The sequence below is a fragment of the Pollicipes pollicipes genome, unplaced genomic scaffold (assembly GCF_011947565.3).
Source record: "Pollicipes pollicipes isolate AB1234 unplaced genomic scaffold, Ppol_2.1 Scaffold_5724;HRSCAF=6776_pilon_pilon_pilon, whole genome shotgun sequence".
Lineage (NCBI taxonomy): Eukaryota > Metazoa > Arthropoda > Thecostraca > Pollicipedomorpha > Pollicipedidae > Pollicipes > Pollicipes pollicipes.
Window position 1 is genome coordinate 24,054,099 of NW_023596746.1, and position 24,698 is coordinate 24,078,796.

A 24,698-nucleotide genomic window follows, 5' to 3' on the forward strand; every position below is an offset into this window, starting at 1 on the left:
TTCGATTAAGATTTTCGGTGTTACCTGCCTCATGTTCCCCGCACGTTTCGCCGTTTGCGCGATGCCGTGTATTGCGTGCCAGGATGTGGCAGCCTGAATGACTGCAGTGTGGTCTTGGTTAGTGTATTCCAAAGCTTGTCCGTGACACGGATCATCAAGACACTATGGCTTAGCCGGCTGTGTTCTGAGCAGCCCTCATCCCAGCACTGAATGTCGGCTGTTTGCATGCGGGGGCTGGGTGATTCATTACTGCGGTTTCGTTTTATTGGTAGCTTGCACAAACTCGGAGCATTCTCTGCCTTTTGCACGCCCTAGGGTTTTTTTTTGTCTGATTTGTTGTCCGTAACCTTATTCACTGGCAATGGCGGATACAGGGGAGAGGCAGCCGGGCTGTTCTCTCCCACCCGCGAGATGGTTGTAGTTGGACATAACATGACAGATTTTCGGACTTCGAATATAATCCTGTTGGCTTTTACGAGGAAAGTTTGTTTTAGAACGGCGTTAAGATAAAAAAAGGCGAAATTCGAGGAAATTTTAGAAATTAGGGCGCGGGTTTTTGCCTTTCAAAACCGCGTCCCCCCCCCCCCTTCCGAGGCGGTGTTCTGGACCACAGTTGTTCGCTGGTAACGGTGGGCATTGCGGGCAACGTCCAATGTTTTCATAATCTGTCCAGAAATCGCTCAGTATCTCGAGACCATTGGTATATTGACGATCAACGCCAACGCAAGGACTCGGGATAAAAACTTACAGGTCCGTTTCGAAGCTCCATTATCTGAGTTCGGACGGAGGGTGGCCAATCTCCAGACTGCACACGTGCATCCGCGGTGGATTATGCCTGCTGATTCGATTATTTGCAGTAACTTATTTGATCATGTGTTATACGCGAGCGTTTTCAGGCATGCCTTTTCGTTCAGGTTCAAGTTTGGGACGTCAAGAGCCGGGGCCGGATCCGGGAGGTGAACACCCCATCTGTCCTCATTATCGTAGTGCTTTAGCCCTTGAGAGTTTTTGTCGTGACTATGGCGTGAAAATGATTTCTTTCACGACATGTGACGGATTATCGCCAGGCAGAATGACTTTAAAGACCAGCCAGAATCGTTCGAAGTCTTTTTCCATGAATTGTATTATGTGATAAACATCGCATTGCAAGGTCACGGAGAAACGCAATGTGAGTAGGTAATGGCTCTTAACAATCATTCCGGGTGAGATCCTGGTTTTGCTGGTTCCGTCGCTGTCACTTCATGCTGAATCTTGGTTTTTCCTTCGACCTTAAGCCACCCTTGATAGTGATTATTAGCGCTAAAACTTTGGTCTGTTGTTTTCTAGTCTGTGGTGTTGAGTCCCTGGTCTCTATTGATTCTTGCCAAATCTCTCGGCATAACTGCAGGCGTTGTCACATTTCTTGCCGGATCTTTCGGCTGTTTCAGGCTGGGTCCCGGTTCGTGCTGATTCCCTCAGAGATATTCCATGCTGGATCCCGGCTCTTCCTAGATCTCTCAGCTTGACCTGAGCTGGTTCCTGGATTGTCTCCTGTGCCCCCGCCGGGGCCGGTTCCCGGGAATATGTGTCTTGAGCCAGGCGCCTGTCTGCCTACCGGCGACGTGGCCTGGGGCTTTGAGTCTGTTACGCCGAGAGTTGGGCGGAACTCGATCTGGCAAAGTCCAGTCCTCTTCAGGTTGACATGCGTTGCAGAGGGTTTTTGAAGCCTTGATGTAACTGACGATCACGGTTTGAAGCGTGATCGCGATGAGGGAGGTAAAATTGGTTGCGTGTTGCGCCATGTAGCTGGCTGCCGCGGCCGTTGGTCGCGGCCGCTCTGCGTCAGCTGATCGCTGTCCGGCCCGACCCGAGCTGACACCGACTCCTCGTACGCCGTTGCCGTAGAACGCTGAAGCACACTCAGCGGGGCCAGTACAGGCTCGCTTTTGGGTACAGGTACAGGGTCTGTTGTGCAGACCCAGCATGGGGCCTTCAGAGCAGACGAGTTGCGTAGTCCTTTTGAACTGCACCACATTCGCGAGTATCGACCAGGCATCCTGCTATCACGCATCGGCGTAAGCAAGGCTGCTCTTCTGCATCGTTCTGAAGAAGTGCACTGAACCCGCGCCAGCTCGTCATGCCTGGCAACAGGCGTCAGGCGCTAAGCTTTGGGCCACGTCTGGGGTCTCTTCGCGATGCAATCTGGGCCGGCTGCCTCCCTGACATGGCCGGTGGGGCCGGGTCGAGCCAACTGCGCCAGCGTGACGGAGGTGGAGGCGCGCCATGCTGTGTGCCGTTGCCTCGCTGAAATGCATTCGCCCGTACCGGACGGATGTGAAAGACAAGCGGGTCCCAATCGCCCACTCTCATACGACGTCCTGACTGTTGCGTGTTGCCGTGACATTATTTGGTTGACAGCTGTTGGAACGGTTGCATAAGTGGCTGTGTTCTTCAGAAGCATGCTGGCATTCAGTACCCGGAGAGGGCGGAGTGCCGGTGGGCCCCAGCTCGGGCGGCGCCGCCCTCGGCTGCTGGGCGTCCGGGACGGCTTTTAGCTGCTGGCTCTCCGTGCTCTTGGCATCAGACGAGCGGATATTGCTCTCAGTTGATCCACGCCGGCTGACACTTCTCCGCAGTTACAAACACACCAGCTCCAGGCTAGCCCCGGCCGGATGCGTGACGTGATCGGCGTCCGGCGAGTTCTGTCGGGCCGCCATCGACGCGTGATCGTTGCCGGTGTTTCGCCTCGCACCGGCGTCATCCGATGGGCGGGACGTGTCGGGGCCGCGGCGGCCCAGTGTGAACGCCGGCCGCGCCTTCACGCGTGGCTTCTGGCTCCGTGACCGCTGCCAGGCTAATGATGACACATGGCGCGGCCCGGCCGGCACGGACGGCGTGACAGTGACACATGGCCAAGCTGCGGCGCGCCGGCCGCGTCCCCGGCCTGCCTGCTGCCGGCCCGTGCAGGCGTCCCCGGCCTGCCCGCTGCCGGCCCGTGTAGGCGTCCTCGGTCTGCGCGCTGCCGACCGGCCCGTGCAGGCGTCCTCGGCCTGCCCGCTGCCGGCCCGCGCAGGCGCCTCGGTCTACCCGCTGCCGACCGGCCCGTGCAGGCGTTCTCGGTCTGCCCGCTGCCGGCCCATTCAGGCGTCACCCAGCCTGCCCGCTGCCGACCGGCCCGTGCATGCGTCTCCGGTCTGCCCGCTGCCGGCCCGTGCAGGCGTCCTCGGTCTGCCCGCTGCCGGCCCATTCAGGCGTCAACCAGCCTGCCCGCTGCCGACCGGCCCGTGCATGCGTCTCCGGTCTGTCCGCTGCCGGCGCGTGCAGGCGTCCTCGGTCTGCCCGCTGCCGGCCCATTCAGGCGTCCCCCAGCCTGCCCGCTGCCGACCGGCCCGTGCAGGCGTCTCCGGTCTGCCCGCTGCCGGCGCGTGCAGGCGTCCTCGGTCTGCCCGCTGCCGGCCCATTCAGGCGTCCCCCAGCCTGCCCGCTGCCGACCGGCCCGTGCAGGCGTCTCCGGTCTGCCCGCTGCCGGCCCGTGCAAGCGTCCTCGGCCTGCCCGCCACCGGCCCGTGCAGGCGCCCCCGGTCGCCACACTGGCATCGGGTACGCGGTACCTCTTCCACTACCCTGTCACGAGACGATCGTCACATTCTGCCACTCAGGCGCGAGGCGAGCGCCTCTTTCCGGTGCTCTGGCGCCCGCGGGAGGTAAACTTGCGGGGAGAACTGGGCCGATGCGGCTTGCCGAATGAGGGAGACTGATGCGTTGTGGCGGACGGCGGCCTTCAGTTGCGATGGCGTCGCGGCGGTGCGCTGTTTTGGCGGATCAGCGGACATCACAGGTGTTTTCGTTCTGCCGCTGGTAGACGTGGTCGCTGGTGGCCCGGGACGAGAGAGCCGAGCTGTGTGCGGACAGCTCGGCCCGTGGTCGACCGCGTCCGTGCTGGTCGCCGCCGGTGACGCTCCTCGGACGCTGGTCCGCCGGTGACGCTCCTTAGACGCCGGTCCGCCGGTGACGCTCCTCGGACGCCGGTCCGCCGGTGACGCTCCTTAGACGCCGGTCCGCCGGTGACACTCCTCGGACGTCGGTCCGCCGGTGACACTCCTCAGACGCCGGTCCGCCGGTGACACTCCTCAGACGCCGGTCCGCCGGTGACACTGCTCAGACGCCGGTCCGCCGGTGACACTCCTCAGACGCCGGTCCGCCGGTGACGCTCCTCGGACGCCGGTCCGCCGGTGACGCTCCTCGGACGCCGGTCCGCCGGTGACGCTCCTTAGACGCCGGTCCGCCGGTGACACTCCTCGGACGCCGGTCCGCCGGTGACACTCCTCAGACGCCGGTCCGCCGGTGACACTCCTCAGACGCCGGTCCGCCGGTGACACTGCTCAGACGCCGGTCCGCCGGTGACACTCCTCAGACGCCGGTCCGCCGGTGACGCTCCTCGGACGCTGGTCCGCCGGTGACGCTCCTTAGACGCCGGTCCGCCGGTGACGCTCCTTAGACGCCGGTCCGCCGTTGACGCTCCTCGGACGCTGGTCCGCCGGTGACGCTCCTCGGACGCTGGTCCGCCGGTGACGCTCCTCGGACGCTGGTCCGCCGGTGACGCTCCTTAGACGCCGGTCCGCCGGTGACGCTCCTTAGACGCCGGTCCGCCGGTGACGCTCCTTAGACGCCGGTCCGCCGGTGACGCTCCTCAGACGCCGGTCCGCCGGTGACGCTCCTCGGACGCCGGTCCGCCGGTGACGCTCCTCAGACGCCGGTCCGCCGGTGACGCTCCTCGGACGCCGGTCCGCCGGTGACACTCCTCGGACGCCGGTCCGCCGGCGACACTCCTCAGACGCCGGTCCGCCGGTGACACTCCTCAGACGCCGGTCCGCCGGTGACGCTCCTCGGACGCTGGTCCGCCGGTGACGCTCCTTAGACGCCGGTCCGCCGGTGACGCTCCTTAGACGCCGGTCCGCCGTTGACGCTCCTCGGACGCTGGTCCGCCGGTGACGCTCCTCAGACGCCGGTCCGCCGGTGACGCTCCTCAGACGCCGGTCCACCGGTGACACTCCTCGGACGCCGGTCCGCCGGTGACACTCCTCAGACGCCGGTCCGCCGGTGACGCTCCTCGGACGCCGGTCCGCCGGTGACACTCCTCGGACGCTGGTCCGCCGGTGACGCTCCTTAGACGCCGGTCCGCCGGTGACGCTCCTCGGACGCCGGTCCGCCGGTGACGCTCCTTAGACGCCGGTCCGCCGGTGACACTCCTCGGACGCCGGTCCGCCGGTGACACTCCTCAGACGCCGGTCCGCCGGTGACACTCCTCAGACGCCGGTCCGCCAGTGACGCTGCTCAGACGCCGGTCCGCCGGTGACACTCCTCAGACGCCGGTCCGCCGGTGACGCTCCTCGGACGCTGGTCCGCCGGTGACGCTCCTTAGACGCCGGTCCGCCGGTGACGCTCCTTAGACGCCGGTCCGCCGGTGACGCTCCTCGGACGCCGGTCCGCCGGTGACACCCCTCGGACGCTGGTCCGCCGGTGACGCTCCTCAGACGCCGGTCCGCCGGTGGCCCTCCTCCCGCCGTGCTGCCGGCCGCCAGCTGTCGCACGCCGAGCGTCTGGCCTCGCTGCAAGCATGTCGGACTGGGGAGGGGTCGGGCGCCGCGGGCGGCGGCCGCGCTGTCGGGCCAGCGTGTTGGTTGGGGCGGTTATCCTGGCTGGCACCGCGTCAGACGGCGCGGGACGGAACATGTGACGATCACGTGCCAGTTGTTTAGTCTCGCGCAGATCGATGACTATAAGTGACCGTGCCACTGTGACGGCTGTGAGGTCGTGAGCCCCGTCCACAACGCGTTCATCGCCCCGTTGAAAGTCTAAAGAAATGCAATGGTGACTTCTGTGGCTTGGACATTTGTGGTTGTAATAAGTGGTTTGTGTCTGGCGCACTGCATGTCCCCTCGCTTGGACCATGACGTGCTTCAGATAGGAAGCTTCTCCAGGTTCATGTGTTTGTATGAAGTATTATTTGCGCCCAGCACCCGGAGAGCAGGGCATGGCTGCCGACTGAGCTGGTTAGCCGAGTGCAAGATCGAAACTGACCAGATATTGGTCGGCACGGTATTATGTGGGCTAACAACTACGTAAAACCCTTGTCTGACGATTCCAATGGGTGTCATATGTCTGAACGCACCTGGTCTGCATGGTTTCGTATTGGATCCACATGTGGTTGATAGGTTTCGTCCGGCAGTGGCTTGTCGATGGCCAGTCCTCAGTACATCTGCATGATGGCTTGTTTCATCCGCAAGCCACATGCGCCATTTGTGCGTCACTGGTCCCATCTTTGCGCCAAAAGTCATGCGTGCGTCGCATGTCCATCTGTGTGTCACAGGTCTCAGCTGCGAGTCGCAGGTCCTTATCTGCATGTCGCAGGTTCCATCTGTGCGTTACACGTCACAGCTGCGAGTCACAGGTCCTATCTGTATGTCGCATGTCCCGTCTGTGCGTCACAGGTCTCATCTGCGAGTCGCAGGTCCTATCCGTATTTCGCAGGTTCCATATGTGTGTCACAGGTCTCATCAGCGAGTCGCAGGTCCTATCCGTATGTCGCATGTCCCATCTGTGCGTCACAGGTCTGTCTCATCGGCGAGTCGCAGGTCCTATCCGTATGTCGCATGTCCCATCTGTGAGTCACAGGTCTGTCTCATCGGCGAGTCGCAGGTCCTATCCGTATGTCGCAGGTTCCATATGTGTGTCACAGGTCCCATCGTACATCGCAGTTCCCCTTCGAATGTCGCGGGTCCCATCGGCACGTCACAGGTCCCATATGTGCTTCACAGGTCCCATTCACAGGTTCCGGGCCCGCCGCCGGCGGCGGGTCCCATTCGCGGGTGGCAGGACCCGTCGGCGGGTCACGGGTCGGGCCTCTGGTGACACGGCCCGTCCTCGGGTCCGATTTGCGGGTCAGAGGACCCATTGGCAGGTCACGGGTGCCATGTGCCGGCCCAGTTCCGGTGCCGGCCGGCCGGCGCACTGAAGTACCAAATGGGTCTGATGTTACGTGTGCCGCAGCGTTTACTGCCTCGTCGGATTGGCTGGGGGAGAAAATCACGCCGACAGCGGTCGTAAACCAGCGGTAACCGCCGCGCGCCAGTGCCGTGTCATGCGAATCTGGCGTCGCTTACGCCGGCTTTCGCACATTATTCCGCCAGAATCTGCTCGAACGCAAATGCTAAGTATCATTTTGCACTTATCAAGTGGGCCGGGCCGTCACGAAGCGCGGCGCGGCGCCGGCGTCGGTCGTCACGGACCGGCGGCCGCACGGCACGACCCGCGTGCCGCCGGCCGGCCGACAGGGACGGACGGATCAGCCGACAGGGACGGACCGATCTGCCGACAGGGACGGACGGACCGGCCGACAGGGATGGACGGACCGGCTAACAGGGACGGACCGATCTGCCGACAGCGGCGGACGGACCGGCCGACAGGGACGGACGGACCAAGCAGCCCACAGGGACGGACGGGCCAGCCGACAAGGACGGACTGACTGGCCGGCAGGGACAGACGGACCAACCGACAGGGACGGACCGGCCGACAGGGACGGACGGGCCAGCTGACAAGAACGGACCGACCGGACGGACAAACGAGCGGCGGATGGACGGGCAGAGGGGGTGGGGAGCGGTGGGAGGTCGCGACTGGCCCAGACCGGGCAGCCCCGGCAGCTGTGGGCAGTGACGTAAGAGGCAGGAGCCGTCGGTTGCTGCCAGCCTCTCAGACCGGCTCACACCTATGGCGCGCCAGCACAACACCGATCGCGTGCGTTCAGGCGGCGAAAATAGAACACGTCCGCCGCTATCCGCATATCTGTCCGGAACGGATAATGCAAGAATAGTTTTGGTCTTTGTTGTGCTGCTCATGTCCGCTGTTAGTAGGTTATAAAGTCGACATTTTCGGCGTGTAATTGCATATTTTAAGAGTCCGGTCCCACAGTTGTTTCGGTCGGGCTCACACGGCGGCGCGGTTATTACTGACGACCGGGCCCGTTCCAGCCTTTGAAATGGCGCCTATGCATCACAGCGGCTGCACCCAGTGCACACGGCCGCCGGCGCGCCGGCGCGGTCCGTCACGGGGGCTCGGCCGGCGTCTGTGCAGCGCGCGGCGGCGGACGGTGCGCGACGGCCGGCCGCCGGCGCTGGCGTGGCGTCTGCATTACAGGCGACCGCATGCGAAGCCACAGTTTGGGGGCAGGCTACCTCAGCGGGGCCCACGCCATGCTCGGCGCGCCTGTTGAGTGGCGTGCGTGACGGATGGTGCTGATCATGCCGATTTGCAACGTGGAAATATTCGATCGAGCGCTCGCGTGTGGCGAATATTCAATTATTTTGAAGCGTTCGCAGGTCTGTTGAACTAGTGGCGCATATGCTCCAGAAGGCATTCTCTAGATGATCGATGATCTCGTCATAGGTAACGAGCTTTGTTCATCGCACTTTCGCAGTTTTGTGAGCTTTATTTAGGTTGAGGTGTTGGTGACGCTGAAAAGTCCCCCCAACTTTGGGGCTCATCCAGGAATTAGGGGATAAGCGCGCTCCACGAAAATAACTTTTGTACCACGGTGCATGCGCGTTAGGACAGTAAAGTCGCCATTTGTACAGTGCGGGCCTGGGCTTTCTCCACCATAGCGCTGTGGATGGTCAGGAGTACTGAATCGCAGACCTGTTCACACCATGAGCGTACCGGGTCGCCATGCAGCGCAGGGTGCGGACAGCACGTTGCAGAAATATTGCAGGGGAAAGATCGAAGGGCTGATTGATAATGGTGAAATGCTGTCAGAAAACAGGAAAATTCCATGATCTTCGTCGCATCGAGTGCAGTTTTTGGCTTGCTGGTCGAAGAGCGCTTTTTAAATAAACCTGAGCTGATGACGAACAATTCAGTGAAGGAACCATTTAAGCAATGATTCGCGAAACGTTTTGTGAGCTTCCTCCGAAAACCCAGAGGACGTTACGCGAATCACACCAACCGCACGGGCTAAAATAAGGTGTTAATGGTGAGTTTACCACACGTTCAGCGGCTTGTGGTGGCAACCAACATGGGGCTCGCTGAATTCCTGGCATTTTCGTGTCCTTGAGATGATCAAGAAAGTTGGCGTTAGCCGAAGCGACGTGCCGCCCCCCCCCCCCCCCCCCCTCCTCCGGTTCGTTGCACGGCCTCGTTCTTGCTGGTGCCGCCTCAAAGCCGTTCTCAGGGTAGCGGCGGCTGGGGCCCTTAGTTGAGCGTGTAGTGTAAATGAGTGGGTGGCCGTCAGCGAGCCGCCAAACGAAAACTGGCTTGCAGAAAGGCCGAGATGAGCAGGAGAAAGCGAGGCAGTCAAGGACGTTGATGAGCAGGTACGCTGGCCCAAACTGGGGGCGATTTATAAACTTGGACAGATCGCGGCCAATGACGGCTGGAGAGACCCTTTATCCCGGACCTTGATCAGGACCCGCCAGAAAGCGATATTTTGTCCTGAGCCTTATCCAGTCTCCTCAGAGAGGGGAAGTGTTCTCTGTTTGTACACAAGCCGTCGGACTTGTGGTTGGGTTGTCAAAGCTCGTCTGGTAAGTACCTGTTGACCCGCGGCGGGCGTGACTGGTACAACCTGTCCGATTCTCCGAGAGAATCCTCCACATGGTCCAGCAGATCACGTTGGGATGAAGGCTGGCGTAGTCGGAATCTCTTTCCACCTGGCCTGAAGGTGTCGGCCTCCTACAATGCCCCGCCACCGAGATGTGACCTGATAAACAGAAGTCTGTCTGGTGAAAATGCAGTGCAAATCGGTGCCCTGTGACGCATTCCTTCCACTGTTTGCACCACATAACCCCTGCTGTAGGTTTGGGAAGTGTGGAATGAGTACACGATGATTGTTGTAAATGCCCGTGACCATTTCAACGATCACGCAAGAGCAATGCCAAATCAGGGAAAGCCTTGCATTTGCCGACGTGGCCCACGGTGCCAGAATGGAGTCAAAATAACTAGAACATTTTAACGGCGGCGTAGGGAGTCGTTTAATGAACGTAGTGTAAATGTAGTGGTAAATGTAAATGTGTAGTGCAAATGAACGGGTGTATGTCCGAAAGACCCCAAACGGTTTGCTGTCAAGATCATTACAGCCGGTGGGATGACCTGAATTGACGAGAATTACCGCCGACAGCAGTTGATGATGTGCTTTGGTTACAACCGGCTTTACCCCGGGGGACGTAATACCGAGCCCAAATCACCAGTCTGTCACTGATGACGCGACGAACGCTTTCAGCATCGCATGTAATAGGATGACCGTGGCTATTAACTACCCCTTGGTAGTGAATGGTGGCGCACTTTGAGGCAAAGTATTTGAACTCCTCGGACGGGTGACAGTTAATCAGATGCGACAGAGACGTGATTCGACCTTATTTGTGTTAGCACACGGGTCAACCGTATGATATATCTTAAAATGACCTGGGGAAGAAGGGCATGTCACGTACTGCGCCAGCGTCCGCCCTGCGTTCACATTATCTGCCGTAGCGCGTCGGATTTGAAATCAGTAGTAGTTGGGATCGGCCCAGACTCTCAGCCCACGTCCCAGCGCCGGTGGAAGCAGTCCACACTGTTGAAATTTGCGGGGGCTAGCAAGTGCGTTTCTTAGCGCAAACTGCCAGACTGACCTGCTCAGGCTGGTTAAAAAATGTCGACGTTTACCGTTCCCGTGAAATACAAAGCCTTGCGCTTGAAAGAAGGAATGTCGACAGTTCCCGAAGTGTCTGTAAATGGTGCTCCGGTCTTCAAAGTTAGAGCTTCAGTCGTCGCTCAGTCGTTCCAAGTTTCTTTCTTTCAAACATTATTTCCAGTCGTTGGTGGACTGATCGGCACTGTGACGCCATCAGCTGGCGTCACTGGCCACAGACCAGCCCAGCCAAGCTTGTGTGGCCAAGCTGCCGGCACAACCACCGGTCGATAGCAACACTGTGTACCTGTGTCCACTGCAGTGACAACTGGGACGGACGACACCGCCCCTTGCGCGCCACACTGTTCACCCATTGACGGGTGCAGGCTGTGCGTCGACTGCTGTGGGCCACTTCCGGCGTGTCTGGTACGAGGGCCCGTGGCAGAGCCTCATGCTGCTACCTGTCCCCGGAGCCCGGGCCCTTCCATCCGCCTGTGCCGGCCCTCGAGCGCGGCCCGCCTCTGTGTCGGCCGGTGCCGGTCGGCCGTACTCGTGAACACCGCCCGTGTCGGAGCGTCAGGCCGCTGACTGTCCCGGAGCCCGGGCCCTTCCGTCCGCCTGTGCCGGCCCTCGAGCGCGGCCCGCCGCTGTGTCGGCCGGTGCCGGTCGGCCGTACTTGTGAACACCGCCCGTGCCAGAGCGTCAGGCCGCTGACTGTCCCGGAGGCCGGGCCCTGCGTCCGCCTGTGTCGGCCGGTGTCGGTCGGCCGTGCTCGTGAGCGCGTCGCCCGCCCGTGCGGTCGCTCTGCGGCCCGCAGCCGGCCTTTGGTGGCCGCCGCTCGTGTTGCGGTACGGGCAGCTGACATCGGCGGCCGCCGGCGGCGCTGGTGTCGCCGCCGCGCTGGACCTCCGGGTGCCGGCGGCGCGGCGCGTCACCCGGCCGCCCGCAGCTGACGCCCCACCGGCAGCGCGGGCGGGTCTTTAGATGGGATGCCTGTGCTGCGTGAAGATCACACTGGGCTGATGGCGTGCCTGAAATAGATCGCTTGCCTTTCTGTCGACCGCCAGTGGCTCCACCGCGAACCGATAAAATCTGGAGCCACGGGTTGGGGGCATCTTAAGCCGGCGTCTGGGCCCCCAAGATTTGGTCCATATCTGCAATCTTAGAATTGATGAGCCAGCGTGTTCCCGACTTACCCGCTCTGACACGGGCCCCATCTGGAAACCCCGGCGTCTGCTGCTGGCGGCGATGCGGCCAGACACGAACGGGGCGTTGCTGTGACTGGGCTGCCAGACAGCCTGCGTGCGGCAGTCGTATGGCCGCCGAGCACGCGTGCAGCGCAACGGCGAGAGGGCGAGGGCGAGGGGGAGAGAGGGAGAGCGTGCGCGCGCGGACGGTCGCCAGGTGCGCAGTGGGCCAGGGTTGTGAGTGCGTTGGCGGTTCAGAAGTGGAGGAGGATGCTGCAGACTGATAGCAGCGTTTGACGGCTGGTCTGTCGGTCTAGCGGTTTTGATGTCGAACGGACAGTGATGTCTAATCCACTGTTATGTCTAGGGGACAGTGATGTCTGACGGACGGGGATGTCTGATGGACGGCGATGCCTGACGCACGGGGATGTCTGATGGACAGTGATGTTGATGACGGATGTTGATGACAGATGATGATGAGGACAGATTATGGATGTCGGATGAACAGTTATGTGTCACTCACAGCGGCTTATGACGGACGGCGATGTCTGACATACAATGCTGACGTACAGTGGCACCTGTCTGGCACTGGTATCTGATAGAAAGTGGTGCCGTCGATCAACAATAGCACAGTCTGGCGTCGTCAGTGCCTCAGTGGGTCGGACTGTGTGCACAGCGTCTCTCCCCCCCCCCCCCCCCCTCGGCTTATGGGCAGCAGCCGCCACTTGTGACCAGTCTGAACGGAGAGCTGGCAGCAGCCGAGCCAACGGAGAGCTGGCAGCAGCCACCGCTCCTGACCAGTCCGAACGGAGAGCTGGCAGCAGCCGAGCCAACGGAGAGCTGGCGGCAGCCGCCGCTCCTGACCAGTCCGACCGGAGAGCTGGCAGCAGCCGCCGGTTCTGAACAAAACGAACGGAGAGCTGGCCGCCGCTCCTGACCAGTCCGAACGGGGAGCTGTCTGCAGCTCCTGACTAGCCCAAACGGGGAGCTGTCTGCCGCTCCTGACTGTCCGAACGGGAAGCTGTCTGCCGCTCCTGACCAGTCCGAACGGAGGGCTGGCAGCAGCCTCCTCTTCTGAACAAAACAAACGGAGAGCTGGCCGCCGCTCCCGACTAGTCCGCACGGGGAGCTGTCTGCAGCTCCTGACTAGTCCGAACGGAGAGCTGGCCGCATGCCGCGTGGCGTGACTGCCGTTATCTTTTGGCGTCCGTGGCATTCGCCCCGGCCGCCATAGATCGGTTGAAGGGCGTTTTCCCCATGGAGTTCTTACGAACCTCTGAATTGATTTTTCCATGTAATTGCCGCACCGCTAGGCATGACAGACGCTGGAACTCCAACAGTTACGTCAACGTCACGAGCAGCGTCACCGGCTATGAAAACCCAGGAACTAGCACTAGTTTCTCGGTGTCCGGTTATCACGGACAGTACGCCGTCATGCTGTTTGCTGTTGGGTGCAGGCAGATGGCATGATGGCTACAAATAAGGCCGGGCCCCGAGTCCAGACGGGGCGAATGTAATGCGCAAAATGACCACTGCTGTTGGCGCGCTGCAAACGCTCCAAAAACAGTCAACGGCATCCGTGGTAGTAAAAAAAATTGTCTTTCGGATTTGTAATAACGTGTCTCATGCATCACAACTTCTCCGTTCTGCCGCAGTATGCAGCGGAATCCACCGCGGCACCTTGCGGGCAGCGGCGGCTTGATGACAATGTCATTAGACAGGCTTTTGGAGCCGCCTTGATGGCCTGCAGTGAGTGATAACGCGCCCGCGGCGGCCGTCGAAGCAATGTCACAAACCGCGATGTTCTCCGAGCTGAAACGTCCCATGAAGTCGCCAACCAACCGCCGGGAAGAGCCCGCTGACGCGCTTAGGCCGGCCAGCCGTTGAATGCTCGCGAACGGGGCGACGGCAGGATACACGCTCGCCGGTCCAGCAACAGCATCCGTGGCGCTGCTGCGCGACGGCGTGGGAGAGACGTCTGACGTGAGGTGCCGCCCGAGCCGGCGGCGTTGTAATTGGCCGCGGCAGGTGGACGCTGCGGCGGCGGCGGCGGCGGCGATGCCCGCTCGCTGCGTCGCCGGACGCACTCGTCATCAGCCGTCCGCGGCCGTCGCCTCGTTAGCCAGCTGGCAATTAGCGGCGTGGGTGCCCGCTAACTGTGGCGGCGGCGGCGGCGGCCCGGGGCTAGCACCGCTGCAGCCGGCGGGCCGAGGCTGACTCTGAGCCTGGCGCCGCTGCAGCCGGCGGGCCGAGGCGGACTGCGGGCCTGGCGCCGCGGCAGCCGGCGGCCGAGGCGGACTGCGGGCCTGGCGCCGCGGCAGCCGGCGGGCCGAGGCGGACTGCGGGCCTGGCGCCGCGGCAGCCGGCGGGCCGAGGCGGACTGCGGGCCTGGCGCCGCCGCAGCCGGCGGACCGAGGCGGACTTTTGAGTCTGGCGCCGCTGCAGCCGGTGCGCCGAAGCGGGCTCTGGGCCCGGCGCCGCACCAGACAGCAGCGACGAGGGGCGCCGCTGCACCCGACGGGCCGAGTTGGACTCTGAGTTTGGCGCCGCTGCAGACAGCTGGGACCAGACGAGCCTCTGAGCGTGAGATGCGCACCGAGGCAACGGTGGTGGTGGCTCAGTGAGCCATGATCAGCCGTGCCCGTCCGTACACTGTGTGACAGCTGCCGTAGGATTTGACTGCTGTGTCAAGTCACCGCAAGGGAATGTGGATGTATGGCGGCGATGGCAGCGACACCGTGCGATGGCCATCGTGATAGCAGTCGCGCTGCTGTGTGGCACTCCACCTTTCTGGAACGTCCGAATGGCTTTTTGTTTGTCTGAGAGTTAACACCATCCCCAGGGATGTAGCCACTTCTCTGGGACGACCTGTGCTCTCCAGTTTGACTGCAGCTCATCTCTCCCCAAGAACTGGTGCGGGATGTAGGCGGAGAGAAGAGCCCAGGTCGGACAGGACCGGGCTGGCCCGGGGAGCAGCCGGCTGTCCGGGCCCTGCCGGGCCTGCCCGGAGGGGCTCAGTCTCGTGACAGCGGGACTATCCGTCGCACCCTGTCGTCACGTGCTGCAAGCTCAGCCCATCGGCGGCGGCCCGCCAGCTCGCCGGCACGGCGGCCGCCGCCGGTGGTGGCGCCTCCAGACAAAAGACGTCCGTGGTTCGGTCCTTGTGCACGGTCGCCGACTCCGGGTGGATTGGCTGGGCGGGAACCGGGGAGCCAGCTCACGCTGGCTATCAGGCCTGATCGGTGTCCTGGGTGTAGCTCTGGTATTTGAGGTGCACACCTGAGGCCCTTTCTTCGTAAGTTAAGGGAAACCCGTTCACAGCGCGCGGTAAGTCCGTTGGGTGGTGACGTCATTTATTGGAATTCCTTCGCCGAAGCCGATGCCTTTCTTCGCCGGGTACGAGAAAGTCGGTAAATTGGTTACGTGTACGGAACAACTCATCTGCGGCCTATGCTCATGCCAATCGACCACATCGGCCACATCTTGCGGTGCTTTAGGAATACTGTTGCAAAGCGCGTCGTACACAAATTAACAGACTATTTCAGAGTGTTTAAGTGAACAGCACGCATTATTAGTTATTTGCAAAACCGGCACAAAGTTTGGTATTGCAATTTTTAAGCAGCAAACAAAAGATTATCAACAGTGACCTACAGTTTGCCAATTTTCAGCCAGGAACCAGAGGATATTACGTGGTACAGTGGATATGACGTAGATATTACGCGTTTCGTGGCATCCTGCATTCCTATGTCCTTTGCTCAAATCAGTGAAAGTTCATCTACTATCTATAAAATGCAGGGGCTGGTCATATTTTGCTTTGTCAAATGTCACAAAAATGAACTAGTATATATCTGACCCCTCATTCACTACTTGCACTGCTGTAAGCACGCTATTGCAACAATGGCATGCTGAAGATGTGCAGCCTCAATATATGCAGTCATGTATTTATTTCATTTGGCCTCAGTAGCTGAGGCTGCGTGAAATTAACAGCAAAAGTGGCAAGATCGTCTCGTCTCATGTTTGGATTGTATGTCGCGGAATGTGACCTCCCGAGGACTGTCGGGTTTAGTGCGGTCTAGTCTACATTGCACACGATATAACTCATGGGTCTGGGTCGTAGGTGCCAAGTAGAATGTGCTAGCCTGGAGCTGAGAAACTTGAGAGAGCAGGTTTTGATCACAGGTCACAGAAAAGATATTGTTTGCTGCCCTGTACCTGCTAGGCTTAAACCAGACTGGCTTTTAGGCTAATATATATATATATATATATATATATATATATATATATATATATATGTCTCTCTCTTTATATAAACGAATCAGAAGACGATGGACCATAGCTGAATCGAATCTTTGATTTCGCAAGCCGCGTGAGGCATGAGCGACATGATCAAACGCAAGCGATGGGTCTGAACTGGGCGAAATCAAAGCATTTGGACCGGCTATGAGTCATGAGCTGAATCGGACCCCAAAATCTGTGAACTGGTGCTGAGCCGGCTCGAAAAATTGAGTCGGAGCCCAAGTCGGATTAGCATGCCACACGGTAAGCATCGAACTTCTCTAGCATGGAGGCATCCGCGTGCCCCTCGTTTTTACAGGTCGCCTGATCGGCATGCCTTGTAGCAAACCGAGCAATGCTGAGATCTGGCGTCTTTTTCCATGAAGAACTGGGCTCTCGTTATTATCTGGGCTGCCACCGCCTATAACTCTGGGACTGCGGTCGCGATGTTTCCGCGATGTTTTTTTTTTCTTTCTGTGGGCTGCGATGTTTCTCATGTTTCTCAGGGGCATGTGGTGAACCCTGTCGTGACTGTCCGCGTGCCGTGACTGCTGCTCCATGTCGTGACTGTTTGCCTGTCGTGGCTGCTGCCCCTTGTCGTGACTGTTTGCGTGCTCCCTGTCGTGACCGTTCCGTGCCGTGATCGCCCCCAGTCGTGACCGTCCGCTTTCATGACTGTTGCTGCCTGTCGTGACTGTTTGCGTGCCGTGACTGCTGCCCCTTGTCGTGACTGTTTGCCTGTCGTGACTGCTACTCCCTGTCGTGACCGTCGGCGTGTGTGACTGTTCGCCTGTCGTGACTGCTGCCCTTTGTCGTGACTGCTTGCCGTTCGTGACTGCTACTCCCTGTCGTGACCGTTCCGTGCCGTGATCGCCCCCAGTCGTGACCGTCCGCTTTCGTGACTGTTGCTGCCTGTCGTGACTGTTTGCGTGCCGTGACTGCTGCCCCTTGTCGTGACTGTTTGCCTGTCGTGACTGCTACTCCCTGTCGTGACCGTCGGCGTGTGTGACTGTTCGCCTGTCGTGACTGCTGCCCTTTGTCGTGACTGCTTGCCGTTCGTGACTGCTGCTCCCTGTCGTCATCGTCCCGTGCCGTGATTGCCCCCAGTCGGGACCGTCCCCTGTCGTGACTGTTTGCGTGTCGTGACTGCTGCCCCTTGTCGTGATTGTTTGCTTGTCGTGACTGTTGCTCCTTGTCGTGACTGTCCGCCTGTCGTGACTGTTGCTCCCTGTCGTGGCCGTCTCGTGTCGTAACTGTCCCCAGTCGTCACCGTCCCCTGCCGTGACCATTGCTCCTTGTCGTGACCGTCCGCCTGTCGTGACTGTTGCCCCCTGTCGTCAGTGTTAACGTGCCGTGATTGCCCCCAGTCGTAACCGTCCCCTGTCATGACTGTCCCTGTCGGCGCCGGCAGGCACCTGGTGATGAGCGGCGGCGCTGAGGGTCTGCGTCCCGAGCAGTGGGAGCTGGTGACGGTGGCGCTGCACCGAGCGCTGGCGCTCACCCTGCGCCCCCTCCACCGGCTCATGGCCGCCTTCCACGCCGATTCAGATAACTTCTACGGCGACATTGGTCAGGTCAAGGTGGCCGCGCGCCGCGACTGCACCGGTCGCGAGAGCGACCGGCTGCGTCAGCTGGCGCATCAGGTCAGTGGATCCGGTGATCGATAGAGCGACCTGCTGCATCAGCTGGCGCATCAGGTCAGTGGATCCGGTGGCCGATAGAGCGGTCTACTGCGTCAGCTGGCGCATCAGGTCATTGGGTCCGGGGTCTACTGCATCAGCTGCGCATCAGGTCAGTGGATCCGGTGGCCGATAGAGCGGTCTACTGCGTCAGCTGGCGCATCAGGGTCATTGGATCCGGTGACCGATAGAACGGCCTACTGCGTCAGCTGGCGCATCAGGTCAGTGGATCCGGTGGCCGATAGAGTGGTCTACTGCATCAGCTGGCGCATCAGGTCAGTGGATCCGGTGGCCGATAGAGCGGTCTACTGCGTTAGCTGGCGCATCAGGTCGGTGGATCCGGTGACCGATAGAGCGGCCTACTGCGCTAGCTGGCCGTCTGCTCACAGCAGTACCCATTGAACTAGTAATCACAGGATGTCGCACGGTCAAATCGCTAAATCAGTGAAGCATCCGTGCAGTGGGAAATATGTTTTAGAGAGGGGGCGGGGGGGGGGGGGGTACGACACCTTCGGAAGTCGACATTGCTCGGCGAGCGAGCGCTCCCTTTCAACAGCGGCCGTGCCACCCCGCGATCGTTTGCTGGCTGGTGTGGTTTGCTGGCGATCGTGGCGAACGGCGGGGGCGTAATCGCCGCTGATCTCGGTGGAGCCTCGTCCTCAGTCACTTTTGTTTGGACAGGTGCCACTTGATTTGTGTGTTTTAAGGTGACAACAAAGCAGAAATGAGCTCCCATGACATTTACGGCGTGTTTTGCATCTCAGATGAGCGCGCGCGCCTGACTGTGTGGGGCTATAGCTAGCAACGTTACTGGCTGCTACTGGCTGATTGGCTAGTCCACGTCGGGTTCGGTTGTTGATAGATGCGCCAGGAATGGTGTGGTATCAACTTTTGGCTATGATGTTGGTTAAAAAAAAACAAAAGGATAGTGTAGCCACCCCCGTCCCCCCCCCCCCCGTCGTCCCCCCCCACCCCCATTCCACCCCCTCCACTACCAGTGAAAGTTTTTGGAGAGACAGAAACATCCCGCATGACTCCTGAATGCGCCTGTCAAAGTCCGGTTGTGGCCTGTTGTCAGGCAGTGCTGCCGCAATAGCGGTCATCTTTCTATCGCCTGTGCCGTATTCTGGCTGAGTTATGTCCATCCGGCTGTGCGGGGCCGTTTTCTGGTAACGGTGTGGGTGACTGTCCCCACTCCGCTGGTCCTGACGAGGACCGGTCCGGCGTAGGCCCGGCGGAACGGCGGCTGCCTTCCGTCACCGGGCCGCCGCCGTTTATGCTAATCCCACTCATAGATTTGTGGCAAATGACCGCGTTTACATAGCTTCCAGCGGTCTCTTTGCTCTTTAGTTATGGCCCCTTACTAATTACACCGACCGCAGCCATTGTATTGCAACCCGCTGTGGCTAGGCCCTCTGGCTGCCGTGCGCGCCGACTCCAGTAGCGAGAACCGGCCGCCCGCTCTTCCGAATCCGCTCACTGTCTGCCCTAGCTTCCGAATCTCACGACTGTCTGCCATAGCTTCCGTATCCCACGACTGTCTGTCCTAGCTCCCGTATCCCACGACTCTCTGCCCTAGGTTCCGTATCTTACGACTGTCTGCCCTAGCTTTCCGTATCTTACAACTGTCTGCCGTAGCTTCCGTACCCGCCGACTGTCCGCCCTAGCTTCCGTATCTCACGACTGTCTTCCCTAGCTTCCGTATCCGCCGACTGTCTGCCCTAGTCTCCGTACTTCACGACTGTCTGCCCTAGCCTCTGTTTTTCACGATGGTCTGCCCTAGCTTCCGTATCTCATGACCGTCTGCCCTATCCTCCATATCTCATGACTGTCTGCCCTAGCTTCCGCATCTCACGACTGTCTGCCCTAGCTCCCCTATCCCACGGCTGTCCGCCCTAGTTTCTGTGTAGCGTTGTTTCGACGCTACGGCGACGCTTGCAACGGCCGACTTGATGCGTCGCTCATGTCCTGCCCGCCAGCTGGGGTCGGACCACCGTCCTGTGTCTGGCCGAGGTCGGGCCACCGTCCTGTGCCTGGCCGGGGTCGGACCAACGTCCTGTGGCTGACAGGGGTCGGACCAACGTCCTCTAATTAACCGGGGTTCGAGTGGGATCATTGGCCGCGCCCCCTGTAGCCTGCTACTGCCAGTGTATGAGATTCGCGATCCTAACGGCCACAGGCCTGCTGTAAAGTGTACCTGCGATAAAGTTGTCGCGCAGTACCCTCCGCAGCATGACGTGAGCGATGGTCGCGTAGACAGCAATTGTTCCCGCGGCCTTATTTTGTAAAGTTACTTTTTGGTTTCTTGTGTATTGTCTTATTGGCGCACGTGTTTATGTGCGCACGCGTGTGTGCGTGCGTGTGTGCGTGCGTGCGTGCGTGCGTGCGTGGGTGGGTGCGTACGTGTGTGCGTGTGCGCGCGCGAACGTGTCGGCTACACGACGGTGAAGAAGAGGATGTTGCCCTGGCTGTGCCGCCTGGTGGCGCGACTTCCCCTTCGGTCCGACCGCTTGGGTTCGCGTCGAGTGGCTGGGGCCGTCGGGCTCCAGGGCGAAACGCTGGATTCCCGTTCGAAAGGTCGGGAGTTCCAGACAGACCACCACGTGCGTTTCGGTCTCCTCGCCGTGCCCGCGATCGCGTGAGAGATTACGGCGCCTCTGACCCCAGCCGCTGGCCCGCTGACCCGACCGAACGGCGTTGTGATGAGCCGCGGACTGCCATGGCGGGCGGTGCGTCCATGCTGGTGACGACCAGCGGCCGCCGACGCTGTGTGACGCTGTGTGACGCGCTCACTGTCACGGCCCGGCCAGGTGCTCCTGCTGGACGACCAGCGGCCGCCAACGCTGTGTGACGCTGTGTGATGCTGTGGGACGCTGTGTGACACTGTGTGACTGAGCGGCGTTGTGATGAGCCGCGGACTGCTGTGGCGGGCTGTGCGTCCGTGCCGGTGACGACCAGCGGCCGCCGACGCTGTGTGGTGCTGTGTGACGCGCTCACTGCCGCGGCCCGGCCAGGTGCTCCTGCTGGACGACCAGCGGCCGCTGACGCTGTGTGGTGCTGTGTGACGCTGTGGGACGCGCTCACTGCCGCGGCCCGGCCAGGTGTTCCTGCTGGACGACCAGCGGCCGCCAACGCTGTGTGACGCTGTGTGATGCGCTCACTGCTGCGGCCCGGCCAGGTGTTCCTGTTGGACGACCAGCGGCCGCCGACGCTGTGTGGTGCTGTGTGACGCTGTGTGACGCGCTCACTGCCGCGGCCCGGCCAGGTGTTCCTGCTGGACGACCAGCGGCCACTGGCGCTGGAGACGAGCGAGCACCCGGAGGCCGAGGATCGCTCGTACGTGTTCCTGCTGTACGCGCCCGGCGGCGGCGAAGAGAGTCTGGTGCGCGTGCCGTTTCGTCACCTGGTGGTCGGCCTGCTGGCGCACCAGATTCTGCTGCAGACGGTCGGCGCCCTCCTGCTGCAAGGCACGCGTCACGTGGTGCCCAGGTCAGCCGCTCACCCTCCCGTCAGGCGCGTCCTTGGTGTTGAATATTGTCAAGCGGGTCGACGCCAGACGGCATGCGCGTACGACAATCATCGTCAGAAGTCACTGAAATGTCGGCTCGCAATGCGCGTGCCCACTCATCCACCGATAGGGCAGCTGCTGAGGCCGAGAGAGTGACAGGATTTGCATCGTGCTGACGATCCGCCCTGCGTTCGGCTGCGTGTATCACGACAGGCCATGTCCATTGAAACGCACGCTCTGTAATGTGTGTGTATTTGGAGAAGCTTTTCGTACCTTCAAGCGGCGCAACGTAACCGAATATGAAGAGATGGTTTTATAGCAGCTCTTAAGTTATTATGATCAGGTCAGATGATGAGTGCGTAGTGAGGCATTTAAACACGACGTGTCTGTTAAAACTTGTAACGGTTTTGGCCCATCAGCAAATCCTGATTACGGTAAGCTACACATCAGGTGCAAAACAATGTGTGCCAGCAAAAGACACCACTGTGCATGTGTGTCTGTGTTGTAGTCTGGTGAACGTGCTGGTGGCGTCGGGTCCGCCGGCGGCGGCGGGGGCCTCTGATGCGCTGCCGGGCTTCCTGAGCCAGCTGTCGGAGAGACACGTGCACACGCTGCTGGACGGACTGGCCGGCTCGCAGCGCGCCGCGCTCCACTTCGACGCGCGGCCCGGCCTCAAGTTCCTCGTGCAGAAGGTGTCGGGCGCGGAGCGGGCGGCTAACCTGTACAAGCAAGCGGGCGCCAGCTGGACGCTGCGCGCCGTCTCGCTGCTGGAGCTGGGGCTGGCGGCGCTGCGTCAGCCGGCGCCGGCGCCGGGCGCCGACTACCTGGCGGCGCTGCGCCGCCTGCTGGCCGACATCAGCCGCATGTACAGTCAGCTGGCGGCGGTCGGCGCCGGCCCTGCCGACGGCCGCCCGGCCGAGCAGCCGGTGCTCCTGCTGTTGGCCGAGAGTGACGAGCTGCCCGAGCTGGGGGGCGAGCCGGCCACGCCGGCGGCGGCGCGGCCGGGCCCGCCGGCCGGGCCGCCGCGGCCCTTCGGGTTCGCCGATCTGGCCCGCACGCCGGAGCCGGAGTCGGAGCCGGAGCCGGAGCCAGAGCCGGAGCCGGAGCCGGAGCCCGAGGACTCGTCCGAGGAGGAGGGCGAGGAGGCGGCGGCCGGCCGGGACGACTCGGGCCTGGCCGACTCCGACGACCAGGTGTTCAGTGTGGTGACCGAGCGCCAGGTGGGCGACCTCATCAGCGAGTACAAGCGGCGCAAGCCGGCGCGCGCCATGCCGACGGCAGCGGCGCCGGCGCCGGCCGGTCGCCGCAATCCGTTCCTGGCGGCGCCGCGGCCGGCCGAGCCTCTGCCGCCGGAGATCGAGCAGCAGCGCCGCTCCAGCCTGATGCAGGTGGGTGCCGGTCGCGCGACGACGGACTCGGGCTCACTGGACAGGCTGACGTCGGCCGGCTCAGAGCGGGCCCCGGCCGGCTCAGAGCGGGCCCCGGCCGGCTCAGAGCGGGCCCCGGCCGGCTCAGAGCGGGCCCCGGCCGGCTCAGAGCGGGCCCCAGTCGGCTCAGAGTGGGCCCCGGCCGGCTCAGAGTGGGCCCCGGCCGACTCAGAGTGGGCCCCGGCCGGCTCAGAGTGGGCCCCGGCCGACTCAGAGTGGGCCCCGGCCGGCTCAGAGCGGGCCCCGGCCGGCTCAGAGTGGGCCCCGGCCGGCTCAGAGCGGGCCCCGGCCGGCTCAGGGCGGACCCCGGCCGATGTTCGTGAAGTACGTAAACACAGGCTGCGCCCACGTCTTGGAGGTCCCCATGCGAATAGCTTGGGGATCTGCAAGATCAGAGGTGGGATCGATGGCTGTAGTCGGAGGTGGATCAGAGCCACGCGACGAAGGTCTCTTCAAATACATTGTGCGAGGGACTCGCACTGCGAGTGATGTTCCTCCAAGTTATGCTTGGCCACTACTCATAACGGTGTTTAGTTGATGGCGTTCCATTGGTCACCCAGCGGTGACAGTCCTGGGAGGAACCATTTGCGGAAAGAAGCTACGCGCGGCTGGTCTTTCCGCCGGCACTTGAATATGCAGCACCGGAAGTCAAGGTGTGAGACTGTGCACTATCCCTTCTGATGTCGCTTTATATGTACATAATTACGATTATAGCAGTTGTGTTTGCGCGTTGTATGAGAGACCGCAAAGCACAGGCTCCTTTAATGAGCAAGACAGGGCTGTATAATGCGCCTGGGGGACCCACACCCGCGGTTGGTCCGGAAGCACCTGGGAACCAGAGGCGAGTTAACATGATGTGGAGCTGCGTATACAGAAGTCCCCCGTGGCGCCGCCACGGCAGCCGACACAGATAGCAGCGCAATAGCGGTACTCTCAGCATGGGTGGTGTCACGGGCTTGAAGCAAGGCCCGGCTGACTGTTCCTTCATGCTTGTGCGTGACGTGTCGGCGAGGTAATGTGCCTCTAACCTCATCACTTACATAGTGTGCTTGGCGGTGGCTGCTGAGCTGCGGTGGCAGGTCTGTAAAGCCAGTTTACACATTGGCGTAGGAAGTGGAGGTAGGTGAGCTGTGGCCCAGACACTTCTCAAATCGGATGTGCGAGAAACAGTTCGCAAGGCTCTCGCAAAGTGTGACGATGATATTTAACCGGGAAACGGGCAATGATACCGTTTCCGAAACCGTTCATGTCTGCTGGGGCCTAACCGAGAGATTAGGCCATACTGCTCCCAATAGCCCACACTACAAGTGTAGGCTAGACACGCGGGGCTCGAAGACTACGGGAAATCTGGAGACGGCGCTCGGTCTGCGGGTCACAGGCGTGACATTTTAGCGAAGACCTCACCGGATGGAGACAGAGACTGTTGTCATTGCTAGTGGATTCGGAGGTGACTTCATTGCTTATGTACATACGCAGTGCCTCTGGGCACCAGGCAGGAAACCACACAACACAGGTGTGGCGTCTGCCCGCAGTGTTCGTTGTTTGTTAAAGCCACCGCGGGTGTAGATTGGGAGCCATCTGACCCGGAGCGTCTGGCCACAGGACAGCGAGGCGCACCGCAAGGTGTGGACGGACATGCTGGTCTCCACGCTGGGGCTGGTGGCGCAGCAGGAGGACGCCACCTTCCGGCTCCTGCTGCCGGTCGTGCACCCGAGCGTGCGTGAGCTGACGGCGCGCGCCGGCGAGCCGGCGCTGCGCCGGGCGCTGGCGCGGCTGTACGAGCGCATCGGCGCCGTCTACGGCTTCGCCTCCGAGTAGGCGCAGCGCACGCGCCGCCGGCTGGCCGAGCTGGGCGGAGGAGCGACCCGCACGCCGTGCTTGTCTGTCGCGGGCGCCGCGGCGCCCTGCCGGCGGCGTGTGTCAGCCGCCTGCCTTTGTTCTGGATCGCCGCGCGCCGCCGCCGTGTTTACTCGCTCTCGGTCAGCA

At 61.3% G+C, this 24,698-nt stretch overlaps 1 protein-coding gene across 1 annotated transcript in view; it reads left to right on the forward strand.

The window, feature by feature from the left end:
* Window positions 1-24,530, forward strand: part of LOC119102848 (brefeldin A-inhibited guanine nucleotide-exchange protein 3) — a 62,827-nt gene extending 38,297 nt beyond the window's left edge. The window contains exons 6-11 of the mRNA XM_037226300.1: window positions 17,510-17,741; window positions 21,043-21,266; window positions 21,794-22,057; window positions 22,487-22,562; window positions 24,315-24,428; window positions 24,495-24,530. Of these exons, the coding sequence (XP_037082195.1) occupies window positions 17,510-17,741; window positions 21,043-21,266; window positions 21,794-22,057; window positions 22,487-22,562; window positions 24,315-24,428; window positions 24,495-24,530 (946 nt within the window). The remainder of the gene's footprint in view (window positions 1-17,509; window positions 17,742-21,042; window positions 21,267-21,793; window positions 22,058-22,486; window positions 22,563-24,314; window positions 24,429-24,494) is intronic.
* Window positions 24,531-24,698: the final 168 nt, after the last annotated feature.